The sequence below is a fragment of the Neocloeon triangulifer genome, unplaced genomic scaffold (assembly GCF_031216515.1).
Source record: "Neocloeon triangulifer isolate White Clay Creek 2 clone unplaced genomic scaffold, ASM3121651v1 ptg000008l, whole genome shotgun sequence".
Taxonomy (NCBI): Eukaryota; Metazoa; Arthropoda; class Insecta; order Ephemeroptera; family Baetidae; genus Neocloeon; species Neocloeon triangulifer.
The window spans coordinates 286,695-302,219 of NW_026775550.1; the positions used below are offsets into that span (position 1 = coordinate 286,695).

The 15,525-nt window shown below is 37.9% G+C and overlaps 1 protein-coding gene across 1 annotated transcript in view; it reads left to right on the top strand.

Annotated features, from left to right (window-relative positions):
• LOC132194745 (uncharacterized) overlaps nt 1-15,131 on the top strand; it is a 69,626-nt gene extending 54,495 nt beyond the window's left edge. The window contains exons 3-6 of the mRNA XM_059616225.1: nt 2,521-2,656; nt 2,812-2,945; nt 13,086-13,299; nt 14,694-15,131. Of these exons, the coding sequence (XP_059472208.1) occupies nt 2,521-2,656; nt 2,812-2,945; nt 13,086-13,299; nt 14,694-14,791 (582 nt within the window). The 3' untranslated portion in view covers nt 14,792-15,131. The remainder of the gene's footprint in view (nt 1-2,520; nt 2,657-2,811; nt 2,946-13,085; nt 13,300-14,693) is intronic.
• Nucleotides 15,132-15,525: the final 394 nt, after the last annotated feature.

Consider the following 15,525-nt stretch of genomic DNA (forward strand, 5'->3'; position numbering starts at 1 on the left):
ACACATAACAAATGCCTGAATTTTCTATTTATCAGCTAAAAAGAATTTTGAACCAAAAAGTGGCTAAAGTATTTTTTTAGAGTGCCGGTTAATTTATGAATATGTACATACTTACTGTTAGGTGTGGAAAACTGACAATAGATAATAAAAAAATGGTAATAAAGGTTTTTAATCGTATCATGTTTAACTCAATTTAACGTTGGCTTTAGCTCTAACAATAAGTCGAAAGTTGAGCTAATTATATTCTTTCTTGCCCTCTGCGAGCATTATAAAAATTGGCTAATAAACCAAAACTAATTGTAAGTCCTTAATTTGTTTAAAACTTCATAAAAAAAGTGCTCGACGCATTTCTAAAAGTTGTCAAATTCAATATAATTTTTACAATGTCACGAAATGTGGATAATTTATTAATTCTACAACTTCTTATTATGATATGATTAGAAATGACCTCAATTTGCAGATATATTTATTTTAAGGTACATTACAATTAAGCAGATGAGAACCTCATAATCCATATAGAGATAAAGTAATTTTAAATTAACATACATTTGTGATAATATTACTTAATGGTCTTTAACGTCTCTTGTAAAATATCTTTGTTATTTATATAATTTGAAATTATAAAAGGATAAAAATAAATTATCAAAGAATTCAGGATTAATCAGTTGTTAGATTGCAACGCCCTAAATAAAACTTTATCCCCGATCGCCAGCAAAGACTATAATGCGGCAAAATTGGGAGCAGGAAGGGAGGCGGAATTAAGCCGTACAAATTCGCTTGATGACGTGCCCCGTGCATATTTCAGGCCTGATTGTTTGCGAGTGCGTGCACTGGTTTATTGTTATTATTCCGGCGATCAGTCATTATACACCGGCGGCAAAAACTCATTGTTTGGCAAAGCCCGTGATTCACAGCGAGAATTAAATTACGCCATAGGACAATTTGCAGCACGACCAGAAAATGAAAATCATAATGATCACGAAATGTGAACAAAATAATAATAAATTCCAGCGTTGGCCAATTGGGCGATGCGGGAAAAAAATTGCAAATATGCGAAACTGACCAGCAGAGTCGTGTAATCAAACATCAAACAGCAGATAAAAGGGAATCATCAGGCAGCACAAACACAAACAAGCCAAATCCACCGACTACCTGCTCGGATCGTTTGTGAACGGAAAAAAAATGTAAATAGACAAAAATGCTGATGGCCACGAACGGACCACAATTTGAAATTTGAATTATTAGTGTGCGGCGGAAAGTTTGAGTTAATTGAGGCCTGCGGAGTTGTTGTCTCGACCGATATCTCATTACAAGCCTGACTTGTTTGCTCGAGGCCCTTTTGCCATTTCGGACGCACCACCTCTTTGCTCTCGCGGTGGCACTCGATTAAAGGCGGCAATCAAGTTAGGGTTGCTCGCCAACTTTGTGCAAATTAGAAATTTCACGCTCGCGGATTCGCAGACTGGGTTTGACTTTTTTCTTTTTGAAACGTGCAAAAAAGCTTATGAAAACTTCAATTTTTAAATCCGAGGTTCTGTTTTCTGGGGAATGTCTTCACTTTTTAGAAATAAGCATTACGCAACTAATTAAACCGCTTTCAATGAAACGGAGATTATTATTAACAGAGAACGGCTTTTTCACAGTTAATAATCTGTTAGTAATGAGCAAAAAGCGTGCTGCACAGCTTAAAATATTATATTTCCTTGCACCACACGCCTGTATTGTAAGGAAGTAGCATTCAAGAGTCTGTAACTATGGTCATAACACGCTTTGCGCGATTGTGAGTTTTCATTTAGCAAAGGTAGGCACTTTGAAACTTTATATACCAGCGTTTGATGTGAAAGGAAATAAATAAACGTCCTTACAAACTAGACGTGTTACTATAGTAATTAAACATTTTCTCTTTATTCCTTCAAAGTAAATCACGTTTTTAGCTTCATTTTATTTGCTTTTTACTTTGAAATGTCGTGGAAAAGATTTCTTACAATAAGAACTGCAAAAATAGCGTAACAATAGTCCTTCATCAAATTGTGCGCCATTAGATAATTTTGTGAAATTTTCCCTAACAAAAAAGGTTTGTAGTTTAGAAAAAAAAACGATGAAAGGGACTTAAGTTACAATTAAAAGCCTTATAATTTTTTTTTTTTAATTTTAAACATTGGAGTTATTATCTTCTCCACACATTATTTGTCTTCAAATTTCAACTTCAAGTAATTTTTTGCTTTGTTAGTTTTCCATTTTGTTTTTTTATCACACCTAACACCTGCATAGTTAAAAATACACAGTAAAATTGATCATTTGGTTCCATGATAACTGATTAAGAAAATAAATAATGAAAACACTGAAAATAGAATGTAATTTTCCTTTCTAAAAAACTCACTCACAAATTACAAATCCATTTCTGAAAGATGAAAACGCCATGAAATTTTTGGTATGCTGTATATTGTTTTCTTTTTTTACCTTACAAATACATCTCGTAACCCCACGTGTATCATCTGACCACCCTTTTGTTTGTTTCAGCGCCACTTCTCAAACAACTACAACGTGCACCTGCAGTCTCTCAATTTGCGCTCAAGTGGCCTCTACAGATGCGAAGTGTCCGCGGAAGCTCCTTCTTTCAGCTCCGTCAACGGCGAGGGTCGCATGGAAGTCGTCTGTGAGTCCCCCTTTTTTCTTCCACATTCGATTTTCCTGCGGCCGATTTTTGCCACCGGGTGTTTTCTGTTAAATAATTTATTGATCTCCGTGCAAGCGACCGTGACGTCCGCCGGCGCTTTGATTGATTTAACTTGTTTGTGTCGACGTTTGCAGACTTGCCAAAACACGACCCGCTCATGGACGGTGGCGGGGTGGTCTACGCCATGGGTGACCTGGTCAGCATCAACTGCACCTCCAGCAAATCGTTTCCGCCTGCCGAGATGCGATGGTACATCAATAACCACCCTGTAAGTGTGAGAAATTATTCGTTTTAAATAAAAGTCCAAGGATGGACAAAATCGTGATCTTCTTTTCAAAAATTGCTGCGATCGCGATCGCGATCAGATCGCGATCGCAATCGCAATCGCAGACCAATTTTTGAAAAGAAGATCGCGATCGCGATCGCAATCGCAAAAGTCATTAGAATCGGCCATCAAATAAATAATGTAGTGTATTAAGAAATTATCGCAATAAAATCGCAAGATCGCATGATCGCGATCGCGATCGCATGTTTTAAAATTTTCAGGATCGCGATCGCAGATCGCAACACTGCCGCTGATCGCGATCGCGATCGCAAAAATTTGAGATCGCGTCCATCCTTGTAAAAGTCAATATAAAGAAATTAAGGGCCATGCAACTCTGGAAATAAATTTATCCTAAAAATTATATGAAGAGGAGCGATATTTCCATGTTAATTAACAAATTGTCAATTTAAAGCCATAGACAAATGTCAACATGGATTTAATATCGACTTTCACTACTAAATTGTTGTACAGCTTGATGATGTGGTAAGAAAATGGAACAAGCAGAAATTAGAAATATTTATTTAATAAAGCAAGTTAATATTGTTCTATTGAAATTAAATATATCAGGAAAAAATCAGTAGATAAGGTTTTTTTATTGAAATACTTTGTAGCGACTAATTAAAAACTATCTTATTTTTGAACTGCACTATAAAAAATCAAACATTAAATTATACTAAAGTGTATAATGTTCATGACTAAAAGAATATTAAATTATTTTGCTTAAAAAACGACAAGAAAATTATAAGTTTAGAAATAATATATATAAAATGTCATGTGTAGACTTAAAATTAGGAAAAGCTGCATTGCGTTCGCTCCATATATAATTTATGGAGGTAAAATCCATTAATACTACTCATTCTACAAGTATAAAGTATGTGACAGATTGAATGGCTCCTCTAAATTACCTATTTGTTGCCGAGATATTCAAATTTTTGTATAGAGTTTTTCGATTAAAGGTTAGAAGGGTCAAAACCTTTGTGTCGAGAGTCGATTTTGATTCTAAAAATTGAATAGGAATGCAATTAAGTTTCAAAAAACGAAAGATGGTTTTCACCCCCTTGGATTTTTATATTTCAATAATAATGCATAAAAATCTTTTATATGTTCTATATTAAAAGGTTTTTACAATGATTTTTCAAGACAGTTTGTAACAACGGAGTGTTAAAAATAAAAATATTTTAAAGATTTTCATCACTTTCCGGCCCTTAGATTTAAGTTAGCTTATTTTTCCTGGCACTGTATATAATCACTCGAGTGTATACGCGTAATACTTTTTCCGTTCCGCCGAGATTTTATCTCTCTGCTTTTATGTGTTGCACGAAGAAGTGCTTCTGGCGAAAAAAAGCAGCGCCGAATTTGGCAAGCCGGCCGGGATAGCAAGCTAATTTTCGCTGACAGACCGTCTTTCTGTGCGACAAGCAAAAACTAGCGGAAAAGGCTTTTCTGGGCGCGCGTGCAATCAATACCCGCGCGAGAGTGTACGGCTCAATTACTTCCTTTAATCCCCAACGATATGGCCCATAAAACCTCTCTCGCTACTTTTTTTGCATCGAGTTTTCGAGCTCAAAATCTCAGACTGCGAAAAAAATATGTATAATGTAAAAAAGGAACTTCTTGCTTGTGAGATGATGCTCCATTAAAGCGATTACGACAGCCAATGACAGGGGAACAAAGAAACTTGTGCACAGCGGCAGCTTTTAAGCTTTTTTCCGGCAAAAGACGCAGGCACCTCTCTTTCTCTTATAACGCTATTTATTTTCGTCAATACAGCAAGAAATATACAAATTTCGGGACAAAAAGCTGCTACTCCTTTGTGCAGTCACTTAAGACAGAGCGCAGAAATTTGCTGCTTATTATTTATGAATATACAAATAAGATTTTCCCCAGCAGTGCACTCTCTTCCTCGGAAAAAATGTGTTCGAGTGATATTTTATGGAGGCATTAAACAAGAATCTTCCATCATCTCGGCCTGCTCTCTTTTTGATTCCCTTTAGATGCGCAATAAAATATTCAATAGGCGGCCTTGTTAAGACGTGCTAGTCGCGGGGATTTCCATGTCAACCTCAAAAGGCGCCACGGAACGCCTCTCGCACAACTAATTACTTTAAAAGTTTTCCGATTATGGCGGAAAGCGAGATATTTTTTCGCCGCTCTCTCCAGAGACAGAGACTTTGATTCTTTTCGTGGAAAATTCATCGCACAGAGTGAAACCGAAAAGCCACCCTCGGTCTGAGTGACGTGCAAAATGAATTTGGTTTGCTGCGTGTGTGCATGCCAGACACGTCAAGCCTCAAGAATGAGAATTTACGGCCATAAATATATTGTTTTTGCGTTCCTTTTCCGGCACCCGGCGTTTAACCAAATCAAGAAGAAAGGAACATTTTTTTCAATTGTGAACAAAAGGGGATCACGAGCAGGTTCTGCTTAAATCAGCCAATCATTTATAATTATTTTATACTCAAAATTTTCTAATTTTTCTAATAAATTGAACTGAACAGAGAAATCATCTCTACTTTTTTATGATCATTGCATAAATTAATTGTTCCTCTTTAAATTCAAATACACTTTCGACTTTTGTTATAAATGTGGGTTTTTAAATACTCGATTTGCATTGAAATCATCTATTTTTTGCTTAGAATAATTTGTTACCTAAAATTTGAACATCATGGCAAATAAAAATTTTTTTAAAAAAAACTTTTTCAAATAAATATCAATTATACTTGAAGTATTAAATTAACTAATGAAAATAAATTTAAAATGGCAAAATTTATAAATTAAGTTTGTTTTATAAATGCAGCTAAATTATTATACTTTATTTAATAACTAATTATTTACAGTTTTTTTTTTAAATATAAGCTAACCACCTTTTACATAATTATTTGTACGTAACTGCAGCTCTGTCTCTCTCATACTAATGTATAAGCAATTAATAGTGAATGTTTGCCCGTCAGCATGTTTATTTAGGTGCGAATGGACGCAGATGGTAAAAAGCCGACGGTTTTCGCATGCCAAATTGTTTCACTAATTTCAGGCCACGCTGAATATTTAATTAGGGCCGTGATTGAGCGACTGATTGAATCTCAAGCGCTCATCAAATATTCATCCGGCTATCGCGCTCGCTCCCCAAATGAGCCGAGCTAGGGAAGCTTTGGGCTGGGCCTTGCGATTTTTCACCTAGATTGATAAGGTGCGCCTCGCGGTAATAACTAATAGCGCCTCATCAAGCTTTAACACGCGGCTAATGCCAAATCGATACACACCTGCCTCGCTCGGCCAGCCTCGAATAAATTGCACCCTCGCAATTTGGACACTTTTATAAATTGCGAGCCAACCCTCCGCTCGTCTTCTTTGAACGTGCGACGCTTCTTCCCCGCCGCCACCTCAGCCCTAGAATCGCTGTGTGTATAAATTTGAATTGATTTTTGCCCCCTCAAACTGCTGGAATCCGAGAGCCAGTCCGGTCTGACTTAACTTTTAGAAAATAGTAAAATTGGCACAAAGTTTTTCTAGTGATGTGTCTAATTAAGATGTAAGAATATGCAATTAGAGGCATATTTAAATTTGGTTTTGTTGAGGATCTAGATATAAAAATAAAAATGAATAGAAAAAGTGTTGAATGAACTTTGAAAAGGAAAATTAATTATTCAATTGATTTAGCAACTGCAACAATCGATCATGATTAAAAAAAGGTAAATCAGGATTTTTTTCCATCAACATTTTTATGGTCGCTTTTTGTCTAATTATTTACATGAATTTTACACAAAATGAGCGGCAATTCACCTAATATTAAATTAAATTAGCATTTTCACATTAAATAATTACAAAGAAAAAAGGAAGCTCAAAGGATAAAATTAAGATTAAATTAAATACAAGCAGTTTTGGTTTGACAAATTAGTTATTTGAGCTTTGGAACTAAATTTGCCGCTCCTTAATTATTATTCTTTCTGTAATTAACAAAATATTTTGAAGACAGCGGTACATTGTTAAAAATTTATAAAACATCCACAGCAAACATTAAAAACTCTCATTATAAGTGGAACGGTTGCAGTTTGAAAAAGAGATATTTATATAAGCGTATTATTTTCAACGTACGTGAAGTTGGCGATATCGCCAGCCTTTGGACCAGATTTTTTAAAAGTTGTGAACCTGGCGATATCGCCAGCTTTCAATAGAGATATAAAACAACATTTCGGACAGTATAAACACAAAAACAAATGTCCAACGACATAAAACATGCGTCCGAACAATACAAGTGATGGTACAGCTACAAAGCGATTTCAGGTGTTCCTACAGCACGTTTCCAGTAGAAACTCCCTGTGCCGCGACGCCATGCACCATTTCGGACAGCTCGTGCACCCAGCTATCCGAATTGGTACATACTAAGGTGCTCCCACCCTGCAGGGTGAACGAAAAACCACCCCTTAGGTAAATTTGAGCTAAAATGTTCACTTTAAATCGTTCGGACGCCCTTGTGGCCATCCGGGACACTTGTGCCGCGACGCCATGCACCACTTCGGACAGCTCGTACACCCAGCTGTCCGAATTGGTACATACTAAGGTGCTCCCACCCTGCAGGATGCACGAAAAACCACCCTTAAGATAAATTTTTGGTAAAAAAGTAGCTTTAAATCGTTCGGACGCCCCTGGGACCATCCGGGACGCTTGTGCCGCGACGCCATGCACCACTTCGGACAGCTCGTACACCCAGCTGTCCGAATTGGTACATACTAAGGTGCTCCCACCCTGCAGGATGCACGAAAAACCACCCTTAAGATAAATTTTTGGTAAAAAAGTAGCTTTAAATCGTTCGGACGCCCCTGGGACCATCCGGGACGCTTGTGCCGCGACGCCATGCACCACTTCGGACAGCTCGTACGCCCAGCTGTCCGAATTGGTACATACTAAGGTGCTCCCACCCTGCAGGATGCACGAAAAACCACCCTTAAGATAAATTTTTGGTAAAAAAGTAGCTTTAAATCGTTCGGACGCCCCTGGGACCATCCGGGACGCTTGTGCCGCGACGCCATGCACCACTTCGGACAGCTCGTACACCCAGCTGTCCGAATTGGTACATACTAAGGTGCTCCCACCCTGCAGGATGCACGAAAAACCACCCTTAAGATAAATTTTTGGTAAAAAAGTAGCTTTAAATCGTTCGGACGCCCCTGGGACCATCCGGGACGCTTGTGCCGCGACGCCATGCACCACTTCGGACAGCTCGTACACCCAGCTGTCCGAATTGGTACATACTAAGGTGCTCCCACCCTGCAGGATGCACGAAAAACCACCCTTAAGATAAATTTTTGGTAAAAAAGTAGCTTTAAATCGTTCGGACGCCCCTGGGACCATCCGGGACGCTTGTGCCGCGACGCCATGCACCATTTCGGACAGCTCGTACACCCAGCTGTCCGAATTGGTACATACTAAGGTGCTCCCACCCTGCAGGGTGAACGAAAAACCACCCCTTAGGTAAATTTGAGCTAAAATGTTCACTTTATATCGTTCGGACGCCTCTGGGACCATCCGGGACGCTTGTGCCGCGACGCCATGCACCATTTCGGACAGCTCGTACACCCAGCTGTCCGAATTGGTACATACTAAGGTGCTCCCACCCTGCAGGGTGTACGAAAAACCACCCGTAAGGTATATTTATGGTAAAAAACTAGCTTTAAATCGTTCGGATGTTCCTGCGGCCATGCGGGACACTTAAATAAATATATAAATATATAAATATTATATATTATTACGGTTCAAACTTATATTATTACGGTTCATACTATTATTTATGAATATTAATTGCGTATGTTTTTGACAAACATTTTTTGACTTAAAAAATTTAAATCTATGAGCATTTCCGAGTGAGATTGAGTGGGCTTTGGACAAAAAAAATTACCATATCTTATTTTAACATATGTCAAAGTGGGTGTCTGGAGGGGCCTCCTCGCCAATTTTAAGACCTCAAAAAAGGGGCGTTGCCCAAAATTTTGGGGGTTGAAAAATGACCCGAGATTTTTTTGATTGTCCATAACTTTGGAACGGTTTGGGTTAGAACAATGATCTAAACTGTTCCTGACCTAACTTTTTACGCTAAACAACTTTGCCGTTGACATAAAAGTCGTAGACTTAAGGGTAATGTCACTTTTCGGAGATTTTTATATAAAAGTAAAATTTTGCCGATGATAGCCCCCTCCAATTTTTTTGGTAATATAGGAAAAAATGTAGCCCATGAAATTTTACGTCGGCCCTGTAATTTTCAGAATGGCCATTTTTTCCGTTTTTGAGAAAATACAGGCTAAATAATGAAAAACGTGCTTTTCCGAGGCATATTTTTGGATAAAAAAATTTAAAAACCTGAAAAATCAATCAAAACTACGATATATCCTAAATTTTAGTTATTTTGACTGTAAGAAACATAAATTATTTCATATTTATTAATTTTTAAGATTTTTAAATTTTTTATCCAAAAATATGCCTCGGAAAAGCACGTTTTTCATTATTTAGCCTGTATTTTCTCAAAAACGGAAAAAATGGCCATTCTGAAAATTACAGGGCCGACGTAAAATTCCATGGGCTACATTTTTTCCTATATCACCAAAAAAATTGGAGGGGGCTATCATCGGCAAAATTTTACTTTTATATAAAAATCTCCGAAAAGTGACATTACCCTTAAGTCTACGACTTTTATGTCAACGGCAAAGTTGTTTAGCGTAAAAAGTTAGGTCAGGAACAGTTTAGATCATTGTTCTAACCCAAACCGTTCCAAAGTTATGGACAATCAAAAAAATCTCGGGTCATTTTTCAACCCCCAAAATTTTGGGCAACGCCCCTTTTTTGAGGTCTCAAAATTGGCGAGGAGGCCCCTCCAGACACCCACTTTGACATATTTTAAAATAAGATATGGTAATTTTTTTTGTCCAAAGCCCCCTCAATCTCACTCGGAAATGCTCCTATATTAAATAATTTGCTAGTTATGTAAATTGCATTTTTATTTTTTAAATATTTGACCAGCATTTTATTTATAAAGTGATAAATTAATGACAAACTTAAAATTAAATGAACTTTAGTTTCAACTTAATTAAAACAAATGAAGTTTGCTAAATTATTATTATTATGTACAGTTTTTGCATGATTGTAAAATATTGTATTTCACACTTTCTTTTTTCATTATTTTTTTATTTTACTTGCCAATTAAAGAAAATTGAAAATTGTAGTTTTTTATTTATTTATTAAGAGTTAAAATGAAATTGTATTATATATGCTGTACCCAAGCATACATGCAGCCTTGGGATAGCTTAAATCATATATGCAGCATTCTCGTAAATAATGTCAATATATTCTTTTAGTTAATTTATTTCATCAATAAATTATATTTATTATTTATTTTATAAATGAATTATAACTTTTATTAAAAAATTCATGTGATCTAAAAATTTGAACAAATTCACTTCAATTAAAATAACAATAGCATTAATAATTAATTTGTCTTGTTTGTTATCAAAGCGCGGTCATTTCCGGGTGGAATTATAGTCATTGTAATTTGTTTGTCAAAAACATACGCAATTAAAATTTATAAATAATAGTATATTAAAAAATTTTATTGAAAAAATTTTTTGAACCGTAATAATATATAATATTTATAATTGTACAAGTGTCCCGGATGGCCGCAGGGGCGTCCAAACGATTTAAAGCTAGCTTTTTACCATAAATTTACCTTACGGGTGGTTTTTCGTACACCCTGCAGGGTGGGAGCACCTTAGTATGTACCAATTCATGAAGCTGGGTGTACGAGCTGTCCGAAATGGTGCATGGCGTCGCGGCACAAGTGTCCCGGATGGCCGCATGGGCGTCCGAACGATATAAAGTGAACATTTTAGCTCAAATTTACCTAAGGGGTGGTTTTTCGTTCACCCTGCAGGGTGGGAGCACCTTAGTATGTACCAATTCGGACAGCTGGGTGTACGAGCTGTCCGAAATGGTGCATGGCGTCGCGGCACAAGCGTCCCGGATGGTCCCAGAGGCGTCCGAACGATATAAAGTGAACATTTTAGCTCAAATTTACCTAAGGGGTGGTTTTTCGTTCACCCTGCAGGGTGGGAGCACCTTAGTATGTACCAATTCGGACAGCTGGGTGTACGAGCTGTCCGAAATGGTGCATGGCGTCGCGGCACAAGCGTCCCGGATGGTCCCAGAGGCGTCCGAACGATATAAAGTGAACATTTTAGCTCAAATTTACCTAAGGGGTGGTTTTTCGTTCACCCTGCAGGGTGGGAGCACCTTAGTATGTACCAATTCGGACAGCTGGGTGTACGAGCTGTCCGAAATGGTGCATAGCGTCGCGGCACAAGCGTCCCGGATGGTCCCAGAGGCGTCCGAACGATATAAAGTGAACATTTTAGCTCAAATTTACCTAAGGGGTGGTTTTTCGTTCACCCTGCAGGGTGGGAGCACCTTAGTATGTACCAATTCGTGCAGCTGGGTGTACGAGCTGTCCGAAATGGTGCATGGCGTCGCGGCACAAGCGTCCCGGATGGTCCCAGAGGCGTCCGAACGATATAAAGTGAACATTTTAGCTCAAATTTACCTAAGGGGTGGTTTTTCGTTCACCCTGCAGGGTGGGAGCACCTTAGTATGTACCAATTCGGACAGCTGGGTGTACGAGCTGTCCGAAATGGTGCATGGCGTCGCGGCACAAGCGTCCCGGATGGTCCCAGGGGCGTCCGAACGATTTAAAGCTACTTTTTTACCAAAAATTTATCTTAAGGGTGGTCTTTCGTGCACCCTGCAGGGTGGGAGCACCTTAGTATGTACCAATTCGTGCAGCTGGGTGTACGAGCTGTCCGAAGTGGTGCATGGCGTCGCGGCACAAGTGTCCCGGATGGCCGCAAGGGCGTCCGAACGATATAAAGTGAACATTTTAGCTCAAATTTACCTAAGGGGTGGTTTTTCGTTCACCCTGCAGGGTGGGAGCACCTTAGTATGTACCAATTCAGACAGCTGGGTGTACTAGCTGTCCGAAATGGTGCATGGCGTCGCGGCACAGGGAGTTTCTACTGGAAACGTGCTGTAGGAACACCTGAAATCGCTTTGTAGCTGTACCATCACTTGTATTGTTCGGACGCATGTTTTATGTCGTTGGACATTTGTTTTTGTGTTTATACTGTCCGAAATGATGTTTTATATCTCTATTGAAAGCTGGCGATATCGCCAGGTTCACAACTTTTAAAAAATCTGGTCCAAAGGCTGGCGATATCGCCAACTTCACGTACGTTTATTTTCATAAATGTTTTTAAATTTTGTCAATTTTTTCACTCTCTTATATCATTAAATTAATTTTAGTTCTGAAAACAACTTAAAAACAAAAATCATATGCAGTAATTAGTTTTATTGGCCTTTTTAATTCCACTGGAAAAGGAAATTATTTTTTAACATTGGAGAATAATTTTAAAAATCCCAGAGTTGATTTTGTATATAAGCCTTTTTCAAGGGGTTCCTCCAATTTTTTTTTCTTCTTTCACGCTGAATTTTCTCCTTTTCAAATGGTTTATGAGAACGTCGTGGTTCTGCATGGAAATTTACAAAATTCCTAGCAAAGACTCTCAGATAGCATCAAAACAGAGCAGGACCGCATTCAACCTTAATGAATGCAGCGAGATCCTGCTCTATTCGCGCGAAATTCACCGCAAAAAGAAGAGTGAAAAAGGTGGCTGAGGCGACCTCGGGAAAAAAGAGCGAGAGCGACCGCAGGTCTGTTAGGGCGGGTGGGCTTTGAGGGTGGCGAGAACAGAGTCAAAGGCCCGGGAGAAAAGGCCGACGGCATTAATACTTGATCAAGCGCGCGGCCCCAATTGATATGCACCCGAGCTCCTTGCGCTCGTCCGCAAAGTTTGCGCCAAGAGTTTGACCATGCCGGAGATATTTGACCCTTTCAGCCCGCCGATCTCTTATAAATTGAATAAACAAGCGGCTCGGCGGCCCGACACCTCGGCTCGGGCTGCTTTTTATTTGTCGCACGTCCGCGTGTCTGCCCTCCTTGGCTGGCTGGCGGCAAACGGCGCCTCTCAATTATTTAACAATATGTCGCAGGTCTCGGGCGACAATGTCATCCACTTCGAGCCGGTGGTGCACAAGCATGGTCTCGTCACCATCAGGACGGGCCTCCGTTTTGAGGCCATGGAACACCACTTTGTCAACGGGCGCATGACCGTCAAGTGCACCTCCAACGTGAGCCTCCGCAAGCCGGAAAACCCGTTCCAGCAGAACGTGCCCTCGCTAGACAGCAAATGGGTCATGATGGACTGTGAGTACTAATTAAATATAAATTGCAAACATTTTTTTTTTAATTTATCTCATTTTTTTTAATACTTTGCAAATTTTTACATATTCCTCATTTTGGGAGAAGAAGAAATTACTACTAGAATAATGCAAAATGCTTTTTAATTTTAAGTAATAGAAGTACAAAAAATAATAATTTGTAATATTTCAATGATTTTAGAAAACATTTAAATTGTTTTGCTCCAATCAATTAATTTTTTCTGCTTCAACAATCTGCTTTTACAAATTGAGAATTTCTAGGTCTTTTTTTAATTTAGGCTGCTTATAATTTCGATTTTTGTTCATTTCTTCCCAGCAACACCATTGCCAAATATTGTTACTCGTTTCTAAAACATTTCGGGCTCTCACAGAAAGGAAAGAAACACAAAGTCTCTCGCTGTGTGCCTGTGTGACATCAAAGAAAATATCCGAGTGGGCGCACCTCCGTCTCTAAAAGCCATTATTCCAGACTTCTTCATTCGAGACACTCGCACGCGCATTTAGGGCCGGCGCACACAGAGGCGTAATGTAATTAGAGCTACAAGTACAAAAAAAAAATGTGTATTTTTGGTATTGCTGACAGCAATGCAAAACTTTGAGAGAGAAAACATAAACTTCAGAGAAAAATAAAATTGCTAGTGCAAATATTACATTAATTACCTTTTCACAGATTATCGAAATTTTGTTTCTCCAGCTTCATTACAAGTTAATATCACATTTAATGTTTAATATTTAAATTACAGAATAAAATTAAACATTCAAGAAAACTTCCATAATTATATTAGAAAGTTTTTTCTGATTTTGCTTAATTTTAACAAATTTAGCAAAGAATAATCATGAAAACATTTTTCCGTAAATAATAGATCCCAAATATCCAGGAAAGGCAACTAAAATTATGATCATTGAGTTAAGAAATAAAAATATTGTAATTATTGATAATAATTAAATTTTTATTCACAATTTCAATCAGGATTTTTGATAAGTACGTTTTTGTTTAATGCAGAAGGCTATTTTCTTATAAATACATATCCAATAAATATATAGACAATTCCGTGGTTAAGGTTTAAAATTTAACTCAGCTTTTTTCGGTGGATTTTATCGTCGTTTATTGTTTTATAGTAAAAAAAGTAATGCTCCGCGCAGGCATAAATAAGTTATAATTCATTAATATATTCGTTTGTAAAATGTGTGGGGTAAACTTATAAATATACATACAAATTAAAAATTTAGTGTGAAGCTGTTGTTGTTTTAACGAATTTGTTTACTTTAATTTGATCACTTGTTGTGTTTTAATTTTCCTATTTACATTAAAATTAATTTTTTGAAGAATGTGATAAATAAAATTTTTGCCATCTGACGATTCTGATTGATTTGTTGCAGTCCTCGGAGGTGCGTCGGGCGTGTCGGCCAGTCCGGCGCTGTTGTTGGCGTCGTTGTTGCTGCTCCTGCACCTGCTTTTCAGCCACCGAGTGCAATAACCCTGTGAGCTCGACAAACTACGCGCGAAGTACGCACGGATGAAGGACAAATCATTCTTGGTGATATTTTGTTATAAGTGATCGAACGAACGCTGCGTGTTGAAAGTGACTTTAGAAAGGTATGAATGTACACACACAAAATAAACACACACACACACTTGCATCAACAACAAAACGTGTTCCATCAGGCACCTATTTAATATTATATATCAATGGACTCGGAAAAAATATCATCGTTTTTTAGGATCGCGCACACTGTTCCTGTTCCTTGTGAATATCTGAGTTGTTTATCGGAGTAAATGGCGAAAAATATAGAGAAATTAAGACATTTGCGGAAATTACCTGGGTTACCATGACTTTCATTCTGATTAATACACCCAACGACACAGCAAGTTGTTTACAATTATTGGAAATAATTTTTAGTTTAAATTGTATTGGTTGCTCGTTTATTAATTTATTATACTTTTTCAATCGGATACAATTAGACTCAACATCTATTCCAGCAGACAAACTCTACTATGGAATTGATTTGTCCGACTCAAGTGAGTTTGCAGTCCTCTGCAGAGATTTTCCTCCTCATTGCCAGACCTCCTTTTAACCACAAGTGCAAAGTTTGACATCCACTTTTCACCAAGCAGCCACCACTTCTGCGACCAATTAAACTTGACTAACTTTGAATGCATGATCGTGAAGAAAATTAGGCTAAAAATTATATGAATTCCAATAAAGTTTAA